The sequence below is a fragment of the Falco cherrug genome, chromosome 3 (genome assembly GCF_023634085.1).
Source record: "Falco cherrug isolate bFalChe1 chromosome 3, bFalChe1.pri, whole genome shotgun sequence".
In the NCBI taxonomy this organism is placed as follows: Eukaryota; Metazoa; Chordata; class Aves; order Falconiformes; family Falconidae; genus Falco; species Falco cherrug.
The window spans coordinates 30,175,749-30,199,999 of NC_073699.1; the positions used below are offsets into that span (position 1 = coordinate 30,175,749).

Consider the following 24,251-nt stretch of genomic DNA (forward strand, 5'->3'; position numbering starts at 1 on the left):
AGCTACAAAATGTAATTACTACTTCTTAAAACCCCAGATTGATTGGCAGTGGTTCCTGCCGCCTTCACCCAAGGGGAGTGCAGCTGTCTCTGCACTAATTGTAGCTCTGACCCGTGCTGGGATCACAACTGGATCATTTTGTGCCTAGAGCTGCCCCAGCTTTTGGATTTTTACTGTATCCCAGCTTAATGAGGACGGTCACATTAAGAAAAAGCTTGCTAATGATTCTTAATCTGTTCTGCTGCTTTTTAACTTCTGCATGTAGCCTTTCTTGGAGAAGTGTCTAACTCTAGGACAAGTAAGTTGAAAAGTGAGCCAGGAGCGGGTAAATGACTGATGTCCCGTTTGTTAAGAGTTCGAGATAAGGTACTACAGATCTCCTAAGCGTGTGGCTGAGTTGCCTTTTTCGAAGATTATAACTGAAAATCCTAGTTCAGTGAAAAGGTTAGTTAATGCTTTGAGTCTGTGCTGGTTGTCCCAGCTCAAATTGGTGCTGCTGCAGAAGTATCTTCTGTCACTGGAAGCTTGTGTTGGCGGAGCTCCTTTGTGCATGGGTGCCTTTCTCCTGCCAGGGTTTCCCCCTGCATCAGGGAGAAGAGAAGGCAGAGGCAGGAGCTGCTGGCGCTCAGCTTGCAGCTCTGGGAGCTCCCCCCACCAGGGTGACGGGGTGACTGGTAGCTGGTCTCTTGCAGGCAAAGTCGAATTCCTTTGCTCTAGCCAAGCCCAGTAGAGAATTTCAGTGGGGCTTCCTTGTGGGTGCGACTGTGTCTTGGGAATCCTTCAGCTCATAGAAGAAATTATTCAATGTTACCTGGCTCTGGAAACAGCTTTGCTTTGGGTTTTTTTCTTGCTTCCCTTGTACATTTAGTGATTAGGTTAACAAATACAGCTTTCAGGAGAAAAGTTTGTTTTCTGTACGCATCTGATTTTTCTACTGGAAAACTGAGCATGCATACCTACTCTAAAAGACTGTATGTATGTGTGAAACAGATGCACACGCTTTCTGAATATTATATTATTATTGCATGTAATTGATAGATTCATGGCATTATAAATTGGAGTTTGGACTGTTGTTTTCCCATACCCGTGTGATCACCCATACCTGGTGATACGAAGGGTCCCAGTGGAGGCAAACACTTTTACCAGAAACCATTCACCTTTGTCTTAGAGGTGGCCCAACTTGATGCTAATTGCTATCTGTTGTGTGGCTGCAGCTGTTTGATCTCTGAAAGGATACAATTGATTTGGAGTGGCAGAAATCGAATTATCTATCGTTCGCAGTCAAATACTATCCCAATTACTGAATTGCTGCAGTTTATGGCTTTTAAAAAGCTATCAAAATATTATTTAAAGCCTTTTTGAGTTCCTGTAGCTTGCACAGCTGAATGCTTTCCTCTCCTTTCCCATTAATGCTGGTAGCCCCAGTAGTTACAACAACAAACTATGTGAGAGATTATTTATGGCAGTTTAAATTGCAAACTGGTTGCAAGTGAAAGTAAATGAGAGCTGAGCTTTATCGCTTTAAGAATTTGAATCAAAATATGTATCATGCAGGGGAATAAATTACATAGGAATAATTAAATCTCTTGAGTTATTTCTTCACGTCTCATTTGATATATTTGCTGTTGCATTCAGTGTTTGGACTTTTGCAGGTTTTTAGGGTTCGTGAGGTAGTATCTATAGCACAAACGGAAGTCAAGAAAAAATATTTTTAAATTTACCAAGGAGACATGTAGGTGCATGAACACACGCACATATCCTGGATTCAGCTGTGGCTGATTAAGTGGGTTTTGCATCTGATGTCAGAGAGTTAACTCGGTTTCCAGTTTCTTGATGTCCCTGTTTCCTGTTGTTCGCTTCCTTTGAATATCCTGAGCATCAGCCGTTTATACAGATGAATACTGTGGCTCCTTGGGTCCCCTGGGTGATGTGGCTGAGATCATTCTGAAAGATTCTTATTCTTTGGATTTAAAAATTCATTCTCTTTATATTTTAATTTCCATCCCAGCTGTCTGTGATCTTTAAGGAATATTTAACTCTGTTTTCTGGCTCTGCTTCTTGATTGAAATTTAAATAAAAACTCACCCATCACATTCTTCTTTGACAATTTATAAAAAAAATGCTTTTCTGAGCAGAATAATTATGTGATTGCATCAGTTGGGGTCTATTCTGTGCAGTTTAAGCCTGATGTCTGCAGTGGTGACTGAGAGGGAATAAATGGCTGCCCAGGCTGGCCCAGAGCGGGTAGGAGACTTTATCAGTGGCAGTTCTCACAAAACACTCGCACACGAGATTATTCACAGTGCCTTCCTTTAGTCTCTTTGCTGGTCCACGGAGCCCCAAGTATCTTTCTCCTGTCACACATGCTAAACCCCATGGTTTTATTGCTCCTCTTGTTTGTGCTGTGTTGGGATCTGTTAAACAGGGGAATTCGCACTGTCGTCTCTTCTCATACTGCAAATCTCTCTGACACTTCACTCCTCTAGAAGAGTTATCTTCACTGAAAAGTGTCTGTCACGTGCCAGTTACATTTACCAATAGGCTACAAATGCAACAGAATGGTGATTGTTTTTTTTTTTTAATAATCTATTATTTTTCTCTGAAAGTGGAAAGGTGTTTTTCTGCGAAAGTCTTGGTGCCTGAGGAATTATGATTCCTTTCCCCAGTCTTTTCTTGCATATATCAAATGGGAGAACTATGGTAGACTGGGTGATACTTAATTGCTTGGGAGGCAACTCATTCCCTCCTAAGAAACAGAAGGTGTCATTTCTCCTTGGGATGAGCTACTGAGGTCTCTGAAGCTCATATAGATCTAAGGATCCTTGAGTCCTGGAAGATATTTTGACTTGCGGGGTTTAATTCTCATCTTCATTAGGAATCTTCTGGTTAAAATGGTGTTGCAAGAAAATGTGCATCATTTTCCATATGCTCTTCTATGAGTTTCAGATCTGCAGTCCCTCTTTATTACGATTTTAAGTTGTTTACTATGTACAATGTAGTCTGTTAACAGAAGTTGTAATGCTGGGGTTTGGACTGTATGTAGCAATATGTATTGCTAATTTATATCCTCAGATGCTGATAAAAATAAAGATCAAAAGTAATATTACATTCCTCAGGGAAAACCGATCAAACTGTGTGGATGGAAGACTGCCCTAGATTCATGAATGAAGTATTGACTCATTAGTAGGTTGATTCAGAAAATGTCTTTTTTCTTCTGAGTTAGGTGGTGTGCTTGTGTGCAGTGTCAGAATATTTGCAAATAAAGTATAGATTATCCCTTTCCTAGGTTGAAATTATTTGTACTATTTGAAATTTGTTGATATTTTTCACACTTTGTGAAGAGTACTTGGCACATAGGCAATTCTGACGAGACAAATGCAGTAGAGGCACTAGACGTTACCAGGAAAAAAATACTTAGGGCAGCCAAAGGAACATATTTCAAATGTTGGTCCTTCCCTGCAGTAGCAGGTGGGCAGTAGTGCCCAGCGTGCCCCAGCACCTGACAAGACTCCAACTGTGCTTTGCAGCAGCCAGCAAGCCAGCTAAGTGATTGACTTGTTATATGACCCATCGCTTTTAATGAATGAAATGTAATGAACTGTTTAACATCATGAGAAAATATTTTTAGAAAGAAAACAGCTTGGTCAAAGGTTCCCTCCCTCCATGAATTCAGGAAATTAATTCATGTGTTATTGAAAGACTGTTAGCAATATGCTTTGACTAGTTCTGGCAGCAGACTGTTGAGGAGGACAGAAGCCTTGTCATTCTTATTAGAAAGTACCTCTAAATATCTGTTCAGACTATTCCTTTCAGCAGGTGTCTATTTTTCAGGCTTCTATAAGAGAATGTAGTTAAGTAAGAAGTATTTGATTAAGCAATATAATTCATATACATGAATATACCTGTGTATACAGTGGGATGGGTTTTTTTCAGCCTAATGAGTTTAACTCCAGCTCTGTATTTATTTGCAATCTATTTGCAAGGTTTGCAAAGTGACTTTTTTTTTTTAAATTAATTAGATGTACTGTGCATGTTTGTGTTTTCATATGCTGTTAAATTATTTATCGTGGAGCATACTAAGAACTAAGGCTTTTGGTTATAAACAGTTATATGTGTGTATGCATACACTCAGTGTGTAAAAACACTGCAACTGAATTAAAGGATTATGAAAGGTGGTGGTTTCATTTTTGTTGTAAACAGGTTTTAATATTTTTTGTGGGTTTTTTGTTTGTTTGGTTGATTGTTTTACAGCTAAAGAATCTGAGTTTAGAAGAATTACAGATGCGATTAAAGGCTTTGGACCCTATGATGGAACGAGAAATTGAAGAGCTTCGTCAGAGGTACACTGCAAAGAGGCAACCTATCCTAGATGCGATGGATGCAAAGAAACGGAGGCAACAAAATTTCTGAGTTTATTTTCAGAGATAATCCTATGGGTCAGTGTGGACACTGGTAACTTTTTAAGTCTGAAGGAATCAATTATGAGAGTTTTCAAAAACCCAATCTTCTGAATTTTCCTTCACAAACAATGACAATTGGAGCAGTGAAAGAACATACATATGGTGTTCTGCCAAGGCAGCGAAACACACTACCACTTGTTTGTATTTTCAAATGTTTAATGTAATAGAAGTTTAATCTGTTACTTCCCAATCTTTTTCAGGTGTATAGTGGTAACTCAGTGTTGTACATTAGGAGTTGTGTTTTGGAGCACCTGGAACTATTTCTTCATTGTGCAACACTACAGAGCCTTATGTTGCAATGTGTTTTCCTCCCACTTAGTAGCGTATTTATTATGTAATCTTTGGTTATCCTATTTATTTTATGCCTGTTTTATTTTTTTCTTAGGAAGTACTAGGATAATATTGTGGAGAGCAGAGCCAGATTAAGTGAAATTGATATTGTAGTATAATGAAAAGAAGCGCACCACTGTATTATCTTTTAAAACTCCAATTTCAGTAAGCATCCCAATTCAGGACAGCACTTCAACATGTACCCAGCCCATTCTTATAAGTAGGATTTAAGTATAAAATAAGTAATAGGCACGTGTTTTTCTGCTGTCCTGAATCAGGGACTGTGGTTTTAAATGAGCAATACTGTTGTTATGCTACAGAGCATTCTTTTAGAAAGTATTTCTGTCATTTTTACGCACACTGAATGATCTCTTATTTAACAAGAAAACAAGTGCCTAATCAGTTTTGATTTTTCTGTTATGCAGCAGAAGCAATACCTGCAGTCACTCCTTCAGTGTAAATTTCCAATTGCTATTGCAATTCTGACCAGTATAAACCTCTATTTTGCACCGTAGTTTTATAATGAAGCAACAGCTACAGTTTCTGAATATGTTTTTGGTTCATTTATGGTTTTTATCACTGTTTTGAGGGAAGAGGGGAGTTATTAGTGGTTTGGATTGAGTTTGGTTTCACATTATAGATATGAAGGGATAGTAATTTAAAAGCCAAAGAAAATAAATTAAATACTTATATATTAAGTACTAAAAAGAAGCAACATTTTGCAGTCCTCTAAGGGTTTTGTCCTGAAATCACTAAACATTCAGAATTCCTGTAGTCTTCTGTTGGTAGACTTTGGGGAATCAGAAAGGCAGGACCAAGCTCTTAATATCTTTTTACAAGTTCTTCTGTCTGGTTTATATTGTAGGATATCTATCTAGTAGGCAGAATTTACAACATTGCAAGAAATATTTCGGACTTAGCAGAAAATGTGATCCACTTTCTGAACAATCTACTGTGTTCTCTACCGATATCTTTACTATTGTTGCCTTTTGTGTAAATAACTTTACGTGATAGTCATACTTCTTTAAACAGTACAGCTGAAAAGATCTTTACGTTCAACCTTCAGCTGTTAAAACTTTTAATGGTGACTACTATATGGGCATCTTCTGTTAAATGTTTTCTGGAAGTTAGTTATCATCTCATACCTCTTAACATTTACCTTTGTCATATGTGGACCATTTAGTCGGAGCAGTGCTGATTTTGGAAATGGTGCGTTATATCATAAAGCTTATGGAAAAGGAAAACAGAAGTTTTCACAAGATCAGCATGCCACAGCTATGCTGGGACTTGGGTTCGAGGTGTATACAGCCATTGTTGTCATTGTCATTCTGTGTGTGTGTTTGCGTGCATGCCACGCTCGTAACATGTAAACCCTAGAGTCAAATAAATTTTAATTGTGATTGCTAGAACATCCTTACCCTCAACTCTCTTCATAATTTCTTAAAGTAATGAACATTCCTTATGGGAAAGCAAGAACACAGAAGATCTTAAGAATTACTTTAGGCAAGGTACAATGCATCTGGTAGTCCTATGCCTCACGTTTATACAGTGAAATGATGTAAAGTAAAAAATGTTATGAACATATCACCATGTCATTAGATTCTAATCATAATACAGCAAAAAATAACAATACCAACCTCCTCCTATTAGTATGATTCTTATTTATTTTAAATGAATTTCTAATTCTTAAACTTTCTATTCTCAAAAACTCAAAGGTATGTGTGTGTACATATATTTGTGTAGGTATACACATATATATGCATATCTATATATATAAGAAAAAAGAAAAAAAACAGGTTCAAATCATCAGGAGAAGAACCTGGCTTGCCTTTTCTTGGTGTGCCTTTTAAGCGAAGTGTCACTGTCCAGACACTCTTGCTTGCATCACAGAATCATTTAGGTTGGAAAAAGACCTTTGAGGTCATCATTAGCAGCTTTCTTTGCCCTTACTCTCTTAAACTTTTCCCACCAAAATTAAGACTTTGGTTTTGAATAATGTGGCTTTACAGTGTAACAAACAATGTAATAAAATGATAACAGTTTTCATATTTTGTGTGTGCTGAAAGCTTTAGTAATGCAGTGCACTAAATATGAATTGTCTGTCCAGAGGGACTCTAGTGCAAGGCTGGTTTAGACTAGAGCTCTTGTGATCTGACATCTGAAAGGTATCAAAGGATAAAGGACATCCTTTCTTCAGTCCTGATCTGTCTGCATAGAAACAAATTGAATTAATTTTGTGCAGATGCAGGCAAAAAATCTGAAAGCCATGGAATAAAATAAACAACTGTAAACAAGCTACTTCATGGGTGGAAAATAGCTTCTGATATACCATAAACTGGGTAGTTATAGGATGTTTTCGACCAAAGAATACTATCACCAATTAATATGAAATCAGTAATGCTTCCCTTCTGATATGGTGCACGCTGCAGTCAGTGTAAGAGCTGTCTTTGGCTTCAGAAGCCAGTGTATTTATTGGGCTCTAAATTATGTGCAAATGTAACATAGAAATAGGTTTTATACTGAGAGATGGATACAACTTATTTTTTCTTTCTTCTGTTTATAAAAATCAATCAAATCGTCCATGCTGGTGACTACACATCTCTACTGGAGGATGGGCATCTCTGTAAAGGAAGTGTGACAGTATAATAAATAAGACATTTTAAAAGCAAGCCTTGCAGGAAATCTGGTAGAACTACTGACAAGTTAACCTTCAGTAAGATTTTAACCAAGCAATTTCTTGTTTGCTTCTGACTTTGTATGTTTAGGTTTAGTAAGTAAAACAAATTTTGAAAAATCATTACTTATTACTAAATATTTGTAATAAAAGCTAATTTTTCATGCATAATTGTAGTCTTGTTATTCATTCTAACTGAAGCAAAATTAAGTTAATAGTAACCATTAAAGTTCGTTTCCATAGTCATCTCTCATGCTTTTATTTCTTTTCTCTAATACTGTGAGCCCAGATGTGAGTGCAGAAAACCACATCTCTCAAAGTCAGCTCTGGGAAGGATTTTTCCAGCTCAAGACATTGCTGCAAGCTCTATAAGTTCGAGGATCTCAATGGAAGCGTATCAGGCCAGTCTAAAGACAGAAATCCTCAAATACTTTGTGCAAGTCTCCCTCTCTGCACTCTGAGGTTGCTAAAGACCTATCCTGAGAGAGCTGAGCGCCACCCCAGTACACTGGAAGTCTTCGTGGACATCCTTTCCTTGGAGATACTATCAGGCACTAGCAGCTTTAGGTACTCCTTTAATTTTCTGGTGTAACGACAAGAACAATAGGTTCTTGGGTGGCTTAACTAGGAAAAGCAAATGCATTTAATGTCTCAAATTTGATTCTATAGCCCATTTATCTTCTGGGTTTTTTTCAGAATTACTCTCTAAGAATTTGCCCACAAAGACACTTTAGTAAAAGGGACTTGTGAACAGAACTCCTTAGTGAACCACAGTATGTTTGAAGTGACAAAATTCTACTGCTAATCTGAGTTAATCTGACAATTACTGGATGTTATAATTATTTACTGTTTATTTACAGTAAATAATAGCTTGCCTCTATTTGTCCAGGTACGTTCAGATGAGAGTGCACAGCGAGTGGCTCAGGCTGCTTCTCCATCCAGTGTATTGAACTTCAAATATAAATATGGCTCATGGTGAGTGAATCTGTGCACGAGTACATGAGATAACCTTAGTCAACTTTAACAGGCACTGGTGCTTCCAAGCAGAATGTATACTGTATAACTTCTGTAAAGCACTTTGTGTGCACACTCTTTTATCCCTGTGATATAATGAGGATTACATTTTCTTTTTAATTGTGTATGTGTTTATAAAACTAATTAAAAAGACCTTGTGACGTGAGGAAGCCTTTATTTCTTTGCATTTGTAAACATTAAGGGCTCCAGCATACTGTGGCATTTCTTTCTGTACGTCTAAAGGCAATGATGGATGTTCTGTGATCGTAGAATCATTTAGGTTAGAAAAGACCTTTACAATTATCAAGTCCAACCGTTAACCCTGCACTGCCAAGTCCATCACTGAACCATGTCCCTAAGCATCGCATCACGTCTTCTAAATACTTCCAGGGATGGTGACTCAACTGATTTCCTGGGCAGCCTCTTCCAGTGCTTAACAACCCTTTCAGTGAAGAAATTTTTCCTAATATCCAATGTAAACCTCCCCTGGCACAACTTGAGCCTGTGTCAAGCAGCTGGCTGGGAAACCAGCGCTGGGTTATTTCTAAACCCGGCAGCGGTGCAGCAGTGTTATGGCCACTATTGGCAGTGAAAGCCTTGGAGAAGGCAAGTCCTGGGTAGCACGTGGTGTTTCTCGCCATTGTGTTGTGCCAGCTGAGGTAATGGCTTACTCTTTGGGATAAGGCAAAATTACGCTGATAGTTCAGCCTGAAGTCGTTAAGTTGCACTTGGGGACTTGCTCTGTTAAGTTTGTCTTAAAATACTTTTTCACAAATTGTATTTCTCCTCTCTATTCAGTGTATTCATTATGGAAAGGGACTACTATTTACACAATGTGCTCTCATCCTTTTTTCTTTTTTTTTTTTTTTTGTTGTTTTGTTTTAATTTGTTAGGGTTTTTAAAGAATACTTGAAATTTCCTCATATTTTGCTGCTTCTCTTCCCCCTGCTCGGGAAGATGAATGTGGGCGTTATGTTTAAGAGCATTCCCCGAGCCAGGTATTCTTGGGACATGGTGCACAAATGCAAATGTCAGCAACAGCTTTCATTTGAAAAAAAGGGGGGATGTTCAGATTCCAATCAAGTCTTTCTCTTTCAGCATATTTGTTAGTCCCAGACAGACTGGATACTAGGTACTTTTTTCCATCGTTTGCTTCACAAATTCCTCAGGATAGATTCATGCTTAGTTTCACTAAGGCTTTAGAGAGTCTTCTAGGTTAGAGAAGAGCTATATTTGTCACAGAAACAGAAAGAAAAAAACATTTAAAAAAAAAATTCTTTGGAGAGAAAAAAAACATATGGCACTTGCACCTGGCCAGGTCGCTTATGAGGCTAACTAGGGGTATGAGGAAAAAAAAGTGTTGGCTGACAAAAGCAAATCAGGTAATCATCTATGTAATTTACTGTTCTACGTTGCTGTTTCACATCTGATTTTCTTCCGTTCATGTTTATAGTCTTTTATGTTTATGTCCTATTGATTCAGTTGCCACTTTTAAAGGTAGTTCTAATTTTTAAAAATTTTATAAATGGAAACATACCATAACAGTGCCAAGGAAATAAAAATGGGAAAAAACCCAACATCAAAGTCACTGACAGGGTGGTGTTTTCTGCTCCTTTGCTCCTCCACTCCTTTCTGCAGTCACGGAGGATTTTGACTGCAGGTGATGCTTGTCTCTGCATGGAGAGACTTCCCATGCTCTAATCCTGGGCAGACGTGGATGGAGCTGGTTTTATCAGAGGGCTGAATGAGCTGTGCATCTACTCAGGATGTCATGTAAGTATTGTGCCCTGCTGGGAACCGCTGTCCCTCACCTACCCTCCTCCTCCTTTCCTTTCCCTGCTGTAGTGGAGGCACTGAGTCTCCTGCAAAGTGTGAGGAAGCAACACAAAGCAGTGAGTACCACGTTGCCACCGAGAGATGGTGGTGGGTAGCACTATGCTCAAACCAGTGCCTGTGGTCTCGGAGGCCTTGCAGGAGCCAGCTCCTGTCTCGGGGACAAGGCCACGTCACGGTGGCAAATGGCTTTTGATGCAACTTTACTTTGTTGGCAGGACTGTAGCATAGCCATAGCCCCCGATGCAGGTGTGGGCATGCCCACACCAAGGTATCTGAAAATCACGTTTAACCCTTGGAAAGGAAAAAGTTCCTTGTGTCTGTTTTTATATTGAGGTACAATAAATGCTTAGTGGCCCTTGTCTCGGTGCAGTGGAAGTCTGTGTAAAGGCATTAGCCAGCGGTTGCTCTATGCCTTGCACCAGGACATTGCTTAGTCGAGTGTCACAATCCCTTGGTCTCCCAGGTGCTTACTGTGGGCACTAGCTTGGCTAGAAGCGATGGTGGGAGCAGGAAGTTTTCATGTGCTGTAGTAGGCAAACAGCCAGGGTTCTTGCCTGATGCTGGTACTCGCTGTCTGGGTGCGAACAGCTGTCTCTAAAGGCCACAGAAAATTCAGAGGGGATAAACTGAGCAGTAAGAAGGGAGCTGCCTGGAGCAAGCCAGCAGGAAAGCATTGGAAGGAGTTAAACTAAACTGATTCTGGGCCCTAATGCTAGTTTTCTGTCTGTCATAATGGGGGGGAAAACATGAATGATATTTACTCACGCACTGCAAACACCAGCAACCTTCAAATTTTTTTTCTGTAGGTGTCACGACTTCAGAAATTGAATTTGTAAATATACACAGCCACATGCTGATATATCTGATATATTTTTCTCTGTCAAATTAATTAAACCGTATGTTCTTTACCAAAGACTTGGACTCTTCTGCCTGTGGCTATTTCTTCTGAGGACAGATATTTTATATTGCAGTATTTGTCCTTAGCCAACTCGTAGAGAGAAACATAGCTTTCCTAGTCCTATTTCTCCCCTTAGGGACAGTATTTGGTGCTGAGCCATGTAATTGTTCTTCTGCTGTACACAGGCGTGTGCAGGCACAGACGCAATCACCCCTCCTCTACCTCCTATTGACCCTTTCATTCCCTTGGTGTCACTGAAAGGACCGATGCATGAGAAGATGGTCCTGGCCCTCAGATGTTTATAATGCTTTTTTCCCCTCTTCAGATCCTTCTGCTGCTTTGCACTCCTCCTGGGCTTCCAAAGCCTGTGTGGTTACTGTTAAGGAAAAACTTGCAGCCAATACATCAAAGAGGGAGACCAAAAGCTTTAGATTTGATTTATCTGACACTAAGCCTTTAGTGTGATGCCTTGATTGGTATTTCATTTTTATTACAGTACTATGGGGTATACAGGCTTAACAGCGAGAGGTGTCCTTTTGATCTCTCATTGCACATGAAAACAGGTGTCATAGTCCAGAGATTATGGAGGTCAGAGATTATTTGAAGAAGGATTAAGTAGTTACCATTTTTCTTAGCAACCATATCCAAAAGCACGAGATTCTTTTTTAAATGGAGGCCTTATTTCAGTCTGTAGATAAGTCACGTTTATTTGTCATATACCAGTTTTCCCTGCTGAAACTGTGGAAAAACACTAGAATTTTTTTATAGTGTTTTGTAGTAAAAAATGCAGAGACAAATCAAACTCTGTACTTCTAAATGCAATTAATGAAATAACTTTTTCTGAGTCTCCTAAAATCCCAGAAAAGTTTTTTTTTTGTCTTGTTTTTCCTGGTAGTTGATCTTTACAGAATAAAGACCGTCCAGAAAATAAAGGGGTGACTGTATTAATGTTCAACACTGCACTGATTTATATACGCATGGAATTGCTTAATCTAAATATGATTTATCTCTGAAAGTGAACAGAAGTCTCTAATGCATTAAGTACTGGTTCAGTATTTCAATAAGTATAGCTGAAATATTGCTCTGACTCATTCCAAGAGTCCCTCTCGTCCCGTTAGAAACTCTAAAACAACCCAAAGTAATCCGGTAACCCTCTATGGGTACATGCTAGAAAATGTGGATGGGCTATATACCTGTTGTACTTTGTTCAGCAACCCATCACCCTATTAAGGAAGCGCATCCACCACTGACTACTCAGCTTTTCTAGAAATATCTTAGCTTTCAGGGCTGCTTATATTCCACAACGTACCGTGGCTGAAATTGATGTCAATAGTGTTGTATTAAATTTGATAAACCTATTTCTCCTAGTTAGTGTAATTATGACTCTTGTGCTGACACCCAGATGTTTAAACCCAAGTATGTAATTATTGAGATAAATAAGGAATTGAGAATTTCTAGGATCATAGGACCAGCAATACAGTAGCCCCACATCCTTGCAATTAATGCAGATTTCTTCCAGGAGTGGGTATCAGTTTGAAGCCTTTTAAGTGTAGTTAACGCTGATTTATTCAGCCCATCCACTGACACAGTTTTTATACATCTCATAGCACTTATCTTCAGTTACTGCCTCCACAAAACCCACAACAGTTAGGTCGTATCTTGCAGCTAAAGTAGGAGGAAGTCTTAGTTGCAAAGTGTCTGACTAATATTTTACTTTGTAGACAGATGCTGAAGTGTTTAGTTCAGCTCGTTGCTCTAGAATGAGGAGTGACAATCCAGTCCTGTTGAAGAAGAGATCACTGCTGCGTTCCTGAGCCGTCTTCCAGCTTCTGTCCTGAGGCTGCCCAGGGCCGGGTGGGCACCGTGCTGCAGACCCAAACATCTGCTGTGTTCCCCCCTCACAGCAAGTGACCGAAGCTGCGTGGCCTTACTCCCCAAAGTACCGCGAGGCTGCCCACCTTGTGTGTAGAGCTCCCTGCTGCTGCCCCGAGCGAGGGCAGGGTATGCCCAACACCCCTGGCTGTGCTTAAGAATGTGGGAATCTAAGCTTTGGGAAGCTGGTCTCTGATGTTTGGTCCAGATCTCTAAATGAAACCACGCCAGACGTGGCTGTCCTGTGCACTTTGCAAGGAAAGAATCTGAACACTCTTCCAGCTGCAGCTTTGCTTTCTGTTCAGGCATATTTGTCTTCTATTCTGGACTATACAGGATCAATGTTTCATAAAAAGCCCAGAACCCAAGCAGACTAATCTTTCATTCACCATGGCTTTTTTCTCACCTTCTCCAGCAGGATGGAGAGGTGCATTTTGCTTTTCTATTTGTGCTTTCTCAGGATGAAAAGCTGTCGCGTACCTTGTTTCAGGAAACATTAACTGTCTGTCAAAGCCTTTTTCTTCCATATTCTTGGCACGCCTAGACTGACCTCTCTCTGAATCTAAAGGGATTCTTAAGAAAATCAAATGCACCTAGAAACACCTGCAACCTCCTGTTCCCAGCATGACTCCCATCTCCTGGCGTGTTAAATGGTTTCAGTGCTTTGAGGCTTCTGCCAAGTGTGAGGCAGCACATTTGTATTTTTGTGTGCTAGTGGATGTGTCAGTGCTGTGTAAGAGCTCGCATGAGGAGGTGTCCTTTGTGCTCTCCAGCACTGCCCTGGCAGCACTGGTGGGAGCTCCAGTACAGTTCCAGTGTGCTTGGGGAACACAAGAGTTGGGGGCAGGGCTGCTCTCACTAACGGAAGTTTAAGGAAGGATTGGTGCATTTTTGCCACCAAAAGCATAAGCAAAATTCCCCTGTATTTATAAAGCACTTCCAGTACTGCAGCTGAGCATTCCCATGCAAAAAACAACTGTCAAACCTGGTAGCTCACCTGCCAGGCTGAACACGAAAGAGTCTGAGGAGGAGCTACATCCTGCCTTTGGCCAGTTGAGGTGTTCCAGTTGTGGGGACCTGCCTTGCCTCTCTGCTGACACTGCAAGAGAGGGGGAGGCGGGTGGGGGTGACCCACTCTTCCTGTAGGTGCTTGCAAGTGGCACCAGCCTCTTTCCAGGTTTCAGCTGTTTTCTTTAGAGCTGTGCTCCCACAGGGAACACCGAGAGCCATTTCACCAGAGAAAAATACATCCAGGGCTTCTTCCTCTGGGTTTTCAGGGTAGGGCTCAAAATGTTAAAACAGGATCATGCTAACCGCAACAGTTGGAAGCTGTGCCTTGGGATGGAAAGAATGAAGGAAGGAACAACATAAAGAACAGATTTTCCCCAAAAGTAAACCATGTTTATGATGTGTTATCTTTTGCCATACTTGGAAAAACCTAACATACAGAGGTGCTAGCTCATGATCTGGAGTGCTTAGGCACCAGTGCAATAGAAATAAATTAGAGTTTACTTGGTAATTAAATAGCTGGTCATTAAAGGGGCTGTACTAGGGTGTCGATGTGCAGAATGTTTCCTAGGATGGGAGTGAACATAAATTTCAAAAATAGCATAGTAATTTAAAATGCTGATTTCCACTGAAAGTTGGTGGGATTAACATTCCTAAATCAGGAACTCCAGCCACTCGCTTTGCGGTGTTACACCTCTAGCACGTCACCTGGTCATCACATGTCATGGGGGCTGCAGGAATAGCCACGTCAGGACATGTCAAACAGAGAGGGTGAAGCAAGAGGTACGGGACTTGAGATGGGCAGAGCAGTGGCTGCTGGTAAGCAAACCGCAATGTTTGAGTACCACTCATTTTCCAAATGTGATTAAAAGTTTTCTTTGAAGGTCGACAGTGCAATCAGTGGAATAGTCTTCTCAGAACCGCACAGACTTGTGCACCACACAGAGCACCTGCGCAGGTGGTGACAAAAAGCAGATGTTGGGCTGTGCATCTGAAAGTGGGCAGCTCTTTTAGGGTGCTTTAGATGTATAAAAGAAATTGGCTGATTTATAGCAGACTTCGTCTGATCGCCAAAAAATGTAGCCCTGTTTATTTCTGAACAGGGATCAGTGAGAAGCCAAACCCCGTTGGTACCCTGAAAGGGAAAAAAGAGTGGGAGGTGCTGATGTTTCTTTTACACTTCTGTGAAGCTGAAGAGTTGGATTTGTGCCACTGCCTCCTATAGCCAGCCATATGCATTTATCCAAGCGAGGACTTGCATGATTTAGGGTTGTGTGTAAAGGGTGAGGCGATGTCAGGGAAACAAATTTCTGCAGTGTCCAGTGGGAGGTCAGTTTGAGTCTCAACACCTGCGAGACTATTCTCCATCCTCTGTACTAGCAGGAGAAATAAATACCAGAGCCAGACCTTTGCCAGCAGTGTCATGCTGTCTTGGGAAACACTTTCTAGACTGGAGGTTGCCTGGTCCAGTTGACAACCCATGATTTTATATATGAGAGGTGAAGAGATCCACAATCCTTAATGAGGGGGATGTTTCTTAACAACTTCAGTGATTGCTCTGAAGGCACAGACATTACGGCTGTCTCTGAAACAACTAAGCAGAGAACTGTTGCTTTGAATAACGTAATGCCCGTTGTTGCCTATTGTTCCATTGTTAACTCAGGAAATTATTCGAAGGTGAGAAGCATTGTCTTATTTTTCTTCTTTTTTTTTTCCTTTCTTTTGTTTTGGTTTTGTTTTTTTTTTAAGGAAAAAGGCAGAATCAGTAAAAGATGCTTCAGAAACTGGATGGGAATATTCTTCTAGCCCTTCCTAAGTAGTGGGTGACTTGAAAATAAGTTACAGGAGATCAAACTAATTTCTAGTGTAACTTAATGGGAAACCAGGTGCATAAACTGGAGGGGAAAAAAAAAAAAAAGAACATGATGAGAAAAGAATAGTTCTGGCACAACACCTCACCAAGGGATATGAGTGGTGACTGTGGGTTGAATGTTGTTTGAAAGTACCGTCAAAGGTAGATTAAAGTCAGGGGTATTGTGAGAGGAAATGGATAACTAGCACAGAAAGAGAAGTTACTCCAGGGACTTTCTGCTGCTTGTATGTGCACAGCTGGGGCCTCTAAGGATGGGGGTAGTTTGGGAAGAGATGAAAGGTCATGTCAAGTTGATTTAGCACCTACAAGTCCTATTGGTATGCTGCTTAGTCCCTAATCTGTGAGGTAGAGAACAAGAAGCTTGCGCTATTTGTTCAACTGAAAAATGAGTTTTCCCTCACCACAACCACGAATTAAGAGTATTTCTAAAAACAGAAATCTAGCCTGATCTGTATGTTTAAAACCCCCCTAACTTCACAATGAGATCCAGGTTTCTCTTTGATTATAATATATACGCAGATTATCCTGAAATTTAAATCGGTTCTTAATCCCTGGTGAAAGATACTTTTAAATGCATTTAATTTCCATTTTGTGGCACAAAGCCGAGTTCTTGAGTGTGTTACACGCTGCTGGGACAAGAAACGCAGTACAAAGAGCACCAGATACAGTAGTTCCCTGCAGTCTCATAAATTCTGTACAAAAAGGTACAAATACCGGAGGTATTAAAGTGGAAAATTAAATGCAAAGTTCTTTGTTTTTAAGTTTGCAGTGTGAAGTAGCTCATGTAGCAAAAACCAGTCTGCTTTCAAAATGGATAAAGTAGTCTGCAGGGAAAGAGAGAATTAGCAACTGATGAAAGTAAGTGAATAATAAACCAGGCAATGTTACAGAATCTGAACATACATAAAAAGCTTAATCACAATCTATATATAGATTTTACATCTCAGGAAAATAATGTAACATATTGCTTCTCAAGGACATCTCCAACTCTCATAATAGCCTAGAAATAGTACTAGAAATCAAGATTCTCTAACAGTTTATTTCTGGCAATAAAGTAAGTTGCCTCTTTTGAAATATTACATAATCCTTATTTAGGCAATTCAAAACTTTCAGCCAAAAGAGAGTAGGCACAGCATTGTCGCTGGTGCCAAGAAGGTGACTGTCCCAAGGAAGGAGCAGCATGTGCCAAGTGCAATGTTCTTCATTAAACTGCACATCCACAGTAAGCAGATTTCTGACCACAATTTCCAAGTTTCAGACAGTGGAGCAATTGGCCAATTAGTCCCTCTAATCCTTCATTTCTGACCTGCTGTTTTACAGAAGTGAAGGTGCCCTGCTCTTACTAAACAGTGGTTGAAGAAGTCTGGCAAAAGTACTGACTACTCAAAAAGTACACCACCGCTTCTCCTCATTGAGGCATTGGAGAGATTGAATCTTTCCTTCAAAGTGTAAACATTGTGTCATTTTTATTTAATTAGAGATGAGGATTCTCAGCTTATTGGACTGAGCCCTAGAACTTCATAAAATGGCAGGAAGGGTGTGCCTCATTCTTCCTTACCTAGATATTTCGGGGGAGCTAGGACAACAGCACTACTTAAATCGGAACAATTGTTATCCTCCTCAGTGAAAAATTCTATTAGTCATAAGCAAATATTAAAACTGCTGCACAAAGCGATCCAATACTGCACAATGCTGGCTCAAACAAATTAAACCTAAGCAGAAGTAATGCAGAAAAAAAGGCTACACCCCGTAGGATGGTCAGTGGAACACGACTTGCCAAAATGAAAACTAAAAGGAAGCTTGGCAGGTATAATCCTGTGAAAATAAGCATGTAAGGGCACATGGTTGCTGTCTATAAATACACCGTGCATGCAAACACTAAGAGGAAAATGAATATATTTAAGCTAAAGAACAGTGGTGGCATGAGAAAAACACCGATATAAAGCAGCCATTAGTAAAATTATGCTAAAAATTGCACAAGCCTTGGAGAGCAGCACAGCTCTGGAATGCTCTTCTGGAGGAGAGGGGAGCAAAAATCTGACTGCTTTTAACATGGAATTAGTTAAGTTTATGAAGGGAATTCCTGTGTACTGTGTAAAGTCATTGTCATGATAATGAGAACATATTAAATTTCAGTATGTTATTTATTTAGTGTCTTTGATCCAAAGCACTTATATAAAAAAGCAATAATGAAAATTCCTTTCAACCAGTACAATAAAAGTCATAATTCCTTGGGGTATTTCATTTTCTTTAGTAAAATGCAATTTGGATACGTTCCATTCAATATTTGCAGAAATGACAGAGCATCAGCCCTACGAATAATAATAAATCTAGAACATAAGATAAGCTGTAGGTTATTGAAATGATGTGTTGCAAAGTTTGGATCCAACCTTTGCAATGCTAAACTAGCAACAGCTGAGGGGATTTGTGACTCTTTGGCAAGTTTACAGGTCTCTTCAAATAACTGCCCTGAAAGTCATTGGTTTTCAACTCTGTGAATCTACTGCTTGTGAAACTGAGATAAAACCACAGCTTGGAGCCGAGTGCTCTGAAGGCCCCCAGCCGACAGACCTAGCGAGAACTTGCAGTGTCCTTGACATCAGAGGGAGGGTTTGCCACCCTTGCAGCATGTAACCCGACCGGAGTGTTTGTGCTATGCAAGCCCAGCTCTTCCTTCCCTTATTCCTTTCATGGTATTTCAATTCAACAGGCAACCTAGTGCTGTGCCATGTTTTGGGTGGGCGTTTGTAGGTGTGTGATAGTTCACAGACATGCAATACGAATCAGGGATAAGACTATTGAATTTGTGCCTGTGACCCAGCAGAGAACTTGAACCAGCCCTCCAGAAGTGAAAACCTCAGCAAAATGTTTCAAGTTTGGACACCTGTTTTGGGTTATCCAGGTCTACCTTCAGGGCCATGTATATGGCCCTTCGATTTTCAAGGACAGCAGGTAATATCTTGGCTATTGACTTTGGAATTTGTGGAGGGTATGCTGAAATCTCCAAGAGTTTTATTTGGTAAGGTTAGAAAGGACCAGCTTCCCTTACACTTCATGACCTACATCAACTGCTAACTGACGTGAGAGGAGGGTATTCAAAGGAAATGGTGGGAGTGTGTGTGGGTAAGTTATTTTACACTGTGTATTCTGTGATAGATCAGTGGGCAAACCAGGAGTCTGATCCTGGAGTGCTCAGCTTTCTGGTTTTAAGTGGAGCTGTTACAGCAACACTGACAAAAGTTCCAGACCAGACAGCAGCCTCTAATAGCCTAAAAATGGAAATTACCCATTTGTACCATCTTTGCTTTATTCTGCCAGTTGGGCCACTCCTTGTTGTGGTATACAAACACAGGCTTCCAAACATGGCAATTATAGCTTTATTATTTTAGCTTTTAACTAGTTTGAATTTATTTTCTGAACCTCTCTAGTCTTCACAAGTAAAACAAACAAACAAAAATAACTAACTGGAACATTGTATGTAATATATGGGATGGAAAAGCAGCAGGATCTGAAGAGAAATGCTGTTCTGCCCACCGAGTGCCAGTAGTTCGTTTTATAACACAGGTCCCTGGAAGTATAAAGAGAGGGAAGCAGCGGCTTCTACCTGTTGGCTGCAAGTGTTTGATCTCTGTACAACTGCATAAGGGAAAAGACTGAGCACTCAAACAATGTTATGCAGACTCATGATTACTCTTGAAGATCTAGATGATCTGCTAACACGTCTTCTTTTAAAAAAAAAAAAAAAAAAGTACAGGCCAGACCTTGAAAGGATTTAAATTGACTGCGTCACAGAAGCAGGTAGGAGGATCTGCCCACAGTGAGTGCAGTATTAAGCTCTTTTTTCTTTATCTGTTCCTTTCTTAGGCCCTTATGCTCTTCCTTAGCTGTAAGTTGTGAGTTCTTTTCTGAGGGAAAATGTGACTTACAGGGTGGGTTTTTTTTTCCCCTTAGAATTTCCTTGGCAGAAAGCTTAATGAAATTGTCTGCCATCAGCACTTGCTTTCAAGCTTTCCTGATAAAATTAGATTTTATATCTCGGCATCACATATGGCATCTTTATAATTAGTCTTTTTGCAGCATATGAATGCCAGTTCCTAAAATGCTGCCTGTACTGTTCATGTGGGAATATTTTGCTTCATTAAACAAATCCAAGTTTTTCATTGGAGCTTCTAATTGTTGAAAACCCACGTTTTTGTGTGTCTAATCTCAGAACCATTTTGATGGACTGAAGTACAGCGTATCTTCAGCTTCACTGGAACCAAGCTGTTTGCAGATCACTTCTGGAAATGGGAACCTGAGATGTCTTCATGGGCCTCCATACCTAGAGTCACTTGTGGAAATGTAGTCTTTGAACACATCGCTATCTTAAAATGAGGGGTGGGCTTCTTCAGACGGCTCAGAATTGACCTAATCTGGGAAGCAGAGGTAAGTCTATGCATAGAAGATTCTGAAGAATATTACTATACATAACATTTCAGAACAAGAACACCCAGTTTTTAACACACGTGTTCAAGAGTAAACAAACTTCCATTAAAATGTGAAGCGCAGAGGTGTTTTCAGACATGTGACAGAATTACCGGTCAGAAAGATGGGGAAGAGTGTTCCCAAGTCAGTGATTCACAGGTGATTGTTTTGAACTGTTGTAAAATGCGTGGGAAGTCCTAGGACAGATACCAGCATAGGTGATAGTTGATTTTTTTCATTACTTGTGTCACAGCTGAGAATTTTTATTTCACTTGGGTACGCTCATTCCTCTGCTCAGACGAGGAGGAAATGCACAAAGTAACAGATCATCACTATACCACTAGCACTAATGTGATGGAAGTGGTAACATTTGTATGGAAAAGTCAGCATTTAGTACCTATGCAACAGGATGAAAATGTGCAAACTGTCAACTTGTAATAGAAACTTCTTTAGTTTCTGAAGTGCAAAGTTAGTGCAGTGTCAGCAACACTATCCTCTAAGAAAAAAGAAGACAAATAGGAAAACACTTATAAACGTAGCTCTTGATAGCTCTCATGCAAACTGCTGTCAAACTTGTACACTAATGCAGTGAATCGTTCAGGCTGAGCTCACTGGGGGTGCTCCTGCTCATATTAGTAAGACTGGCCATAAGGGATTTAACTTTATAAGCATAGTAGTCCCTTAAGTTGACTGATGGAACTTCTTTCATGCCGTCACCAAAATCACAGCTTCTCATGGCACTCTCTAACTGCTTCTGACGCCTATAAAAGTGGGAGAATTTATTGAAGATCAGTGTAATGGGAAGCACTACCACTAGGATACCGGCTAGGATGCATGCAGATGCTGTCAACTTGCCAGCAGTGCTCCCTGGCACAACATCTCCGTAGCCAACTGTGGTCATGCTAACAGTAGCCCACCACCAACAAGCAGGGATAGTGGCTAACCCCTCATTCTCTTCTTTCTCAATGGTGTAAGCCACTACCGAGAAAATGGAGATGCCAACAGAGAGGTAAAGTAAAAGAAGCCCCACCTCTCTGTAGCTGTACTTCAAGGTGGCTCCAAGAGACCTGAGACCTGTGGAGTGTCTAGCAAGCTTTAAGATGCGAAAGATCCTCATGAGTCTCAGGACTTGTGCAACCCTGCCTAAATTTGCTAAAGTCGGACTACTTTCCACCACCAGGTTGACAATTAAGGTAATATAAAATGGAAGGATAGACATTAGGTCAATCAAATTCAGGGCATGCTTGAAAAATTTTAAAAAGTCAGGAGCTACTGCAAATCTCGCCACCAGTTCAAAAGTGAACCATGCAATACCAAAATGTTCCACGATCTCAAAGCGAGGATCTTCCTCGGTGTTCCCGTTGCTGTCAACAATCTGAAAGTCTGGGAGGCTGTTCAGGCACATGGTCACGATGGAGCCCAGCACCACCATTATTGAAAGGACACTGAAGATTCGACTTAAGACCGAGTACCCAGGATTATCCAAGGCAAGCCAGAGCTGCCTCCTGATGTTTCCAAAGGGTTGTTTGTCAAATTTAGAGGCATCATTGTAGAACGCCAAAATCTCGTCAAAAGAAGATGTGGTACTTTCCTGGTCACTTTGTTCCTCCCATTTCTCTTGGTCTGGCTCCATTTTCCTCCCATGGTAGCTGTAACTGCAGCAGGAGTCTATAAAGAATTCATTGATTCCCCAGTATTCAATCTCCTGGCTGAAAGAAAACACGCAGAGTTCACCCATCACATGGAGCTTGCCGGTGTTATAAAAATGTAGCACGTAAGGAAAGAGCTCGGGGTTCCTGTCAAAATAGAATTCATTCTTGGTGTCATCATAGTCGTCGCAGAGCTCCAGTATCGACTCCTTTGAGTGGCAGCTCAGCAGTTTGCCCAGCCTTGTCTCAGGGAACCTTAATAATGTGTTGGATCTCATCTTTTTCTTAAAGCCTCCAACGTTGATGCTGATCTCATTGTCTTCAAAATTCGCCTCAGATAAAGCCTTCAGACTCTGCCCTGTCATAGTGAGCTCCTTCCAAAGGTGTACAGGGAATGAAAACCTAGGATGCAATTGCACAGAAAATGGGCAGAATGAGCACACCTGCAGCATGTTCACCTATTGATGCTTGCTTGCCTGCTTTTTCTTTCATTCTTTCTTTTTCTTTCTCTCTCTCTCTTTTTCTTTCTTTCATTATTTTTTCTTTCTCTTTCCTGCTTTTTCTTTCTCTTCCTTCCCTTCCTTCCTTCTTTCTTTCTTTCCCTGTCCCCCTTTTTCTCTCGTTTCCCCCTTTCCCCCCTCTCTTTCTCCCACCTCAGGCGCCGAGGGCGGCTGCTTTGTTCCCGCTGCAGGCTCCCGCCCCTCCCCGTACCCTTCACCTGGGCTGCGGCTGTCGCTCCTACGACACCCCCCTCCAGCCCCCGCACACACCCCCGCCCCGGCCCCGCCGTTACTCACGGCCTTTGTGCGACCGGGTTCGCGCGGATCCTGCCCCTCTCTCCCGCTGTGCCCCGGCCCCGCCAGACGAGGACCCGCACCGGTCCCGCCGCCCGGGGCCCCGCTCGCCCAGTCGCGCCTCAGGGGCCCGAGCCCCGCGCCGCCGCCGCCGCCCCCGCCCGGGGCCCCGCTCAGCCCCGGGGGCGTCGCCGCCGCCCGCCCCGCTCGGTCCCCGCCGCGGGGGAGCCGCCCCGCCCCGCCGCGCCCCGCCGCGCCGCGCCCGCCGTACCTGCTCTCAGCGGCCGCGGCCCCCCGCCGGCGCGCCCTGCTGCCCCCTGCCCCGGCCCGCCATCGCCGCCGCCCGCGGGGGCCGCCAGGGCTCGCCTCGCTGCCGCTGCCGGAGGGAGTGCCGGTGCCGGTGCCGGTGCCGGTGCCGGTGGCGGGGCGGGCGGCCCCACCGGCCGCGCGGTGCTGAAGGGACAGCGGCCGCGCGCCGCCCCGCTCAGCGGCGGGAGGCGGTGGCACGCGCGCCCGTCATGGCGACGACCCCCGCGGCCTGCCGCCCGCCCCCGCCGCTCCCCCCTTCCCCACGGGCCGACCCCGCCGGGCGAGCGATCGGGGCCGCCGCCGCCGCCGCGGGACGGCAGCGCGGCGGGCGGGCGGGCGGGCTGGCGGGGGCTGGCGGCCGCGCTGCCCGGCTGAGGAGGGGCGGCCCGGGAGCCGGTGCGCCGGCGGTGCCTCCGCTCGCTCGCTCTCGCTCCTGCCCCCGCGCAGCGCCGGTGCGCGGGGACGGCAGCGGCGCCGCAAACTCGGGTTTCCTCCCCCCGCTCCTGCCTCACGCCGGCTCCGGGCGGCACAACTTCCCCGGGGGGGGACGGGGGGGGGGGCGCCCAGCCCGCCCGCGCTGGCTCCGGGCACCCGCGGGCGCGCTGCCGAGGCGCGGGGACGCCCACCCGCCGCCCCTCACCCCCTGCCCCTGTGCCCCCCGCCCCGTCGCCGCTGGAGCCCGGGCAGGGGCCGGGGGCGGCCCCCAACCCCCACCCCCTCCACCCCCCGTCGCGGGCTGGTCCCGCCGCGGCCCCCAGGCTGCGGTGCCCGGGCAGGTCCGTGCGGGGGCTGGGTGTGGAAGAAGGGGGCACCCGCCAGAGCCAGGTGCTGCCCGAGGGAAGCGGGGCCGCGCGTGGGGGCTGCCCGCCGCCCCTCAGCCGCCGGCCGGGACCCCCCTGCAGCCGACCCGGCGACAGCGGGCGGGCGGCCCTGACAGACCCGTGACGGCGGCCTGGCCTCCTGGCCCGGCGGGCATGTGGCGTAAGGCCTGGTGGCACGGTCACCGGTGGCAGCCCCCCGCGGCTGTGGGGACACCTCCCTCCTCCCGCTGAGCCCCAGCATGAGGCAGA

General features: G+C 43.1%; 2 protein-coding genes across 5 annotated transcripts in view; one reads left to right on the forward strand and one right to left on the reverse strand.

Annotated features, from left to right (window-relative positions):
- The window catches only part of STK3 (serine/threonine kinase 3), a 138,574-nt gene extending 130,939 nt beyond the window's left edge, over positions 1 to 7,635 (forward strand). For 3 of the 4 annotated variants that reach the window (XM_055704410.1, XM_055704409.1, XM_055704411.1), the window contains exon 11: positions 4,252 to 7,635. In XM_055704410.1, coding sequence (XP_055560385.1) covers positions 4,252 to 4,410 — 159 coding nt within the window. In that variant the 3' untranslated portion in view covers positions 4,411 to 7,635. The remainder of the gene's footprint in view (positions 1 to 4,251) is intronic. The other variant, XM_055704412.1, reaches the window with a different exon arrangement.
- Positions 7,636 to 13,085: 5,450 nt separating this feature from the next.
- Positions 13,086 to 23,377, reverse strand: KCNS2 (potassium voltage-gated channel modifier subfamily S member 2). The gene is made up of 2 exons (XM_055704413.1): positions 23,144 to 23,377; positions 13,086 to 22,480 (listed from the first exon to the last, which is right to left on the reverse strand). The coding sequence occupies exon 2, from the start codon at positions 22,441 to 22,443 to the stop codon at positions 21,010 to 21,012; it is 1,434 nt and encodes a 477-aa protein (XP_055560388.1). The 5' UTR covers positions 22,444 to 22,480; positions 23,144 to 23,377; the 3' UTR covers positions 13,086 to 21,009.
- Between the last annotated feature and the right edge of the window lie 874 nt (positions 23,378 to 24,251).

Bases quoted from the DNA above. Each gene is read 5' to 3' on its own strand.
- KCNS2 (XM_055704413.1), bottom strand. From the start codon at position 22,443: ATGACAGGGCAGAGTCTGAAGGCTTTATCTGAGGCGAATTTTGAAGAC.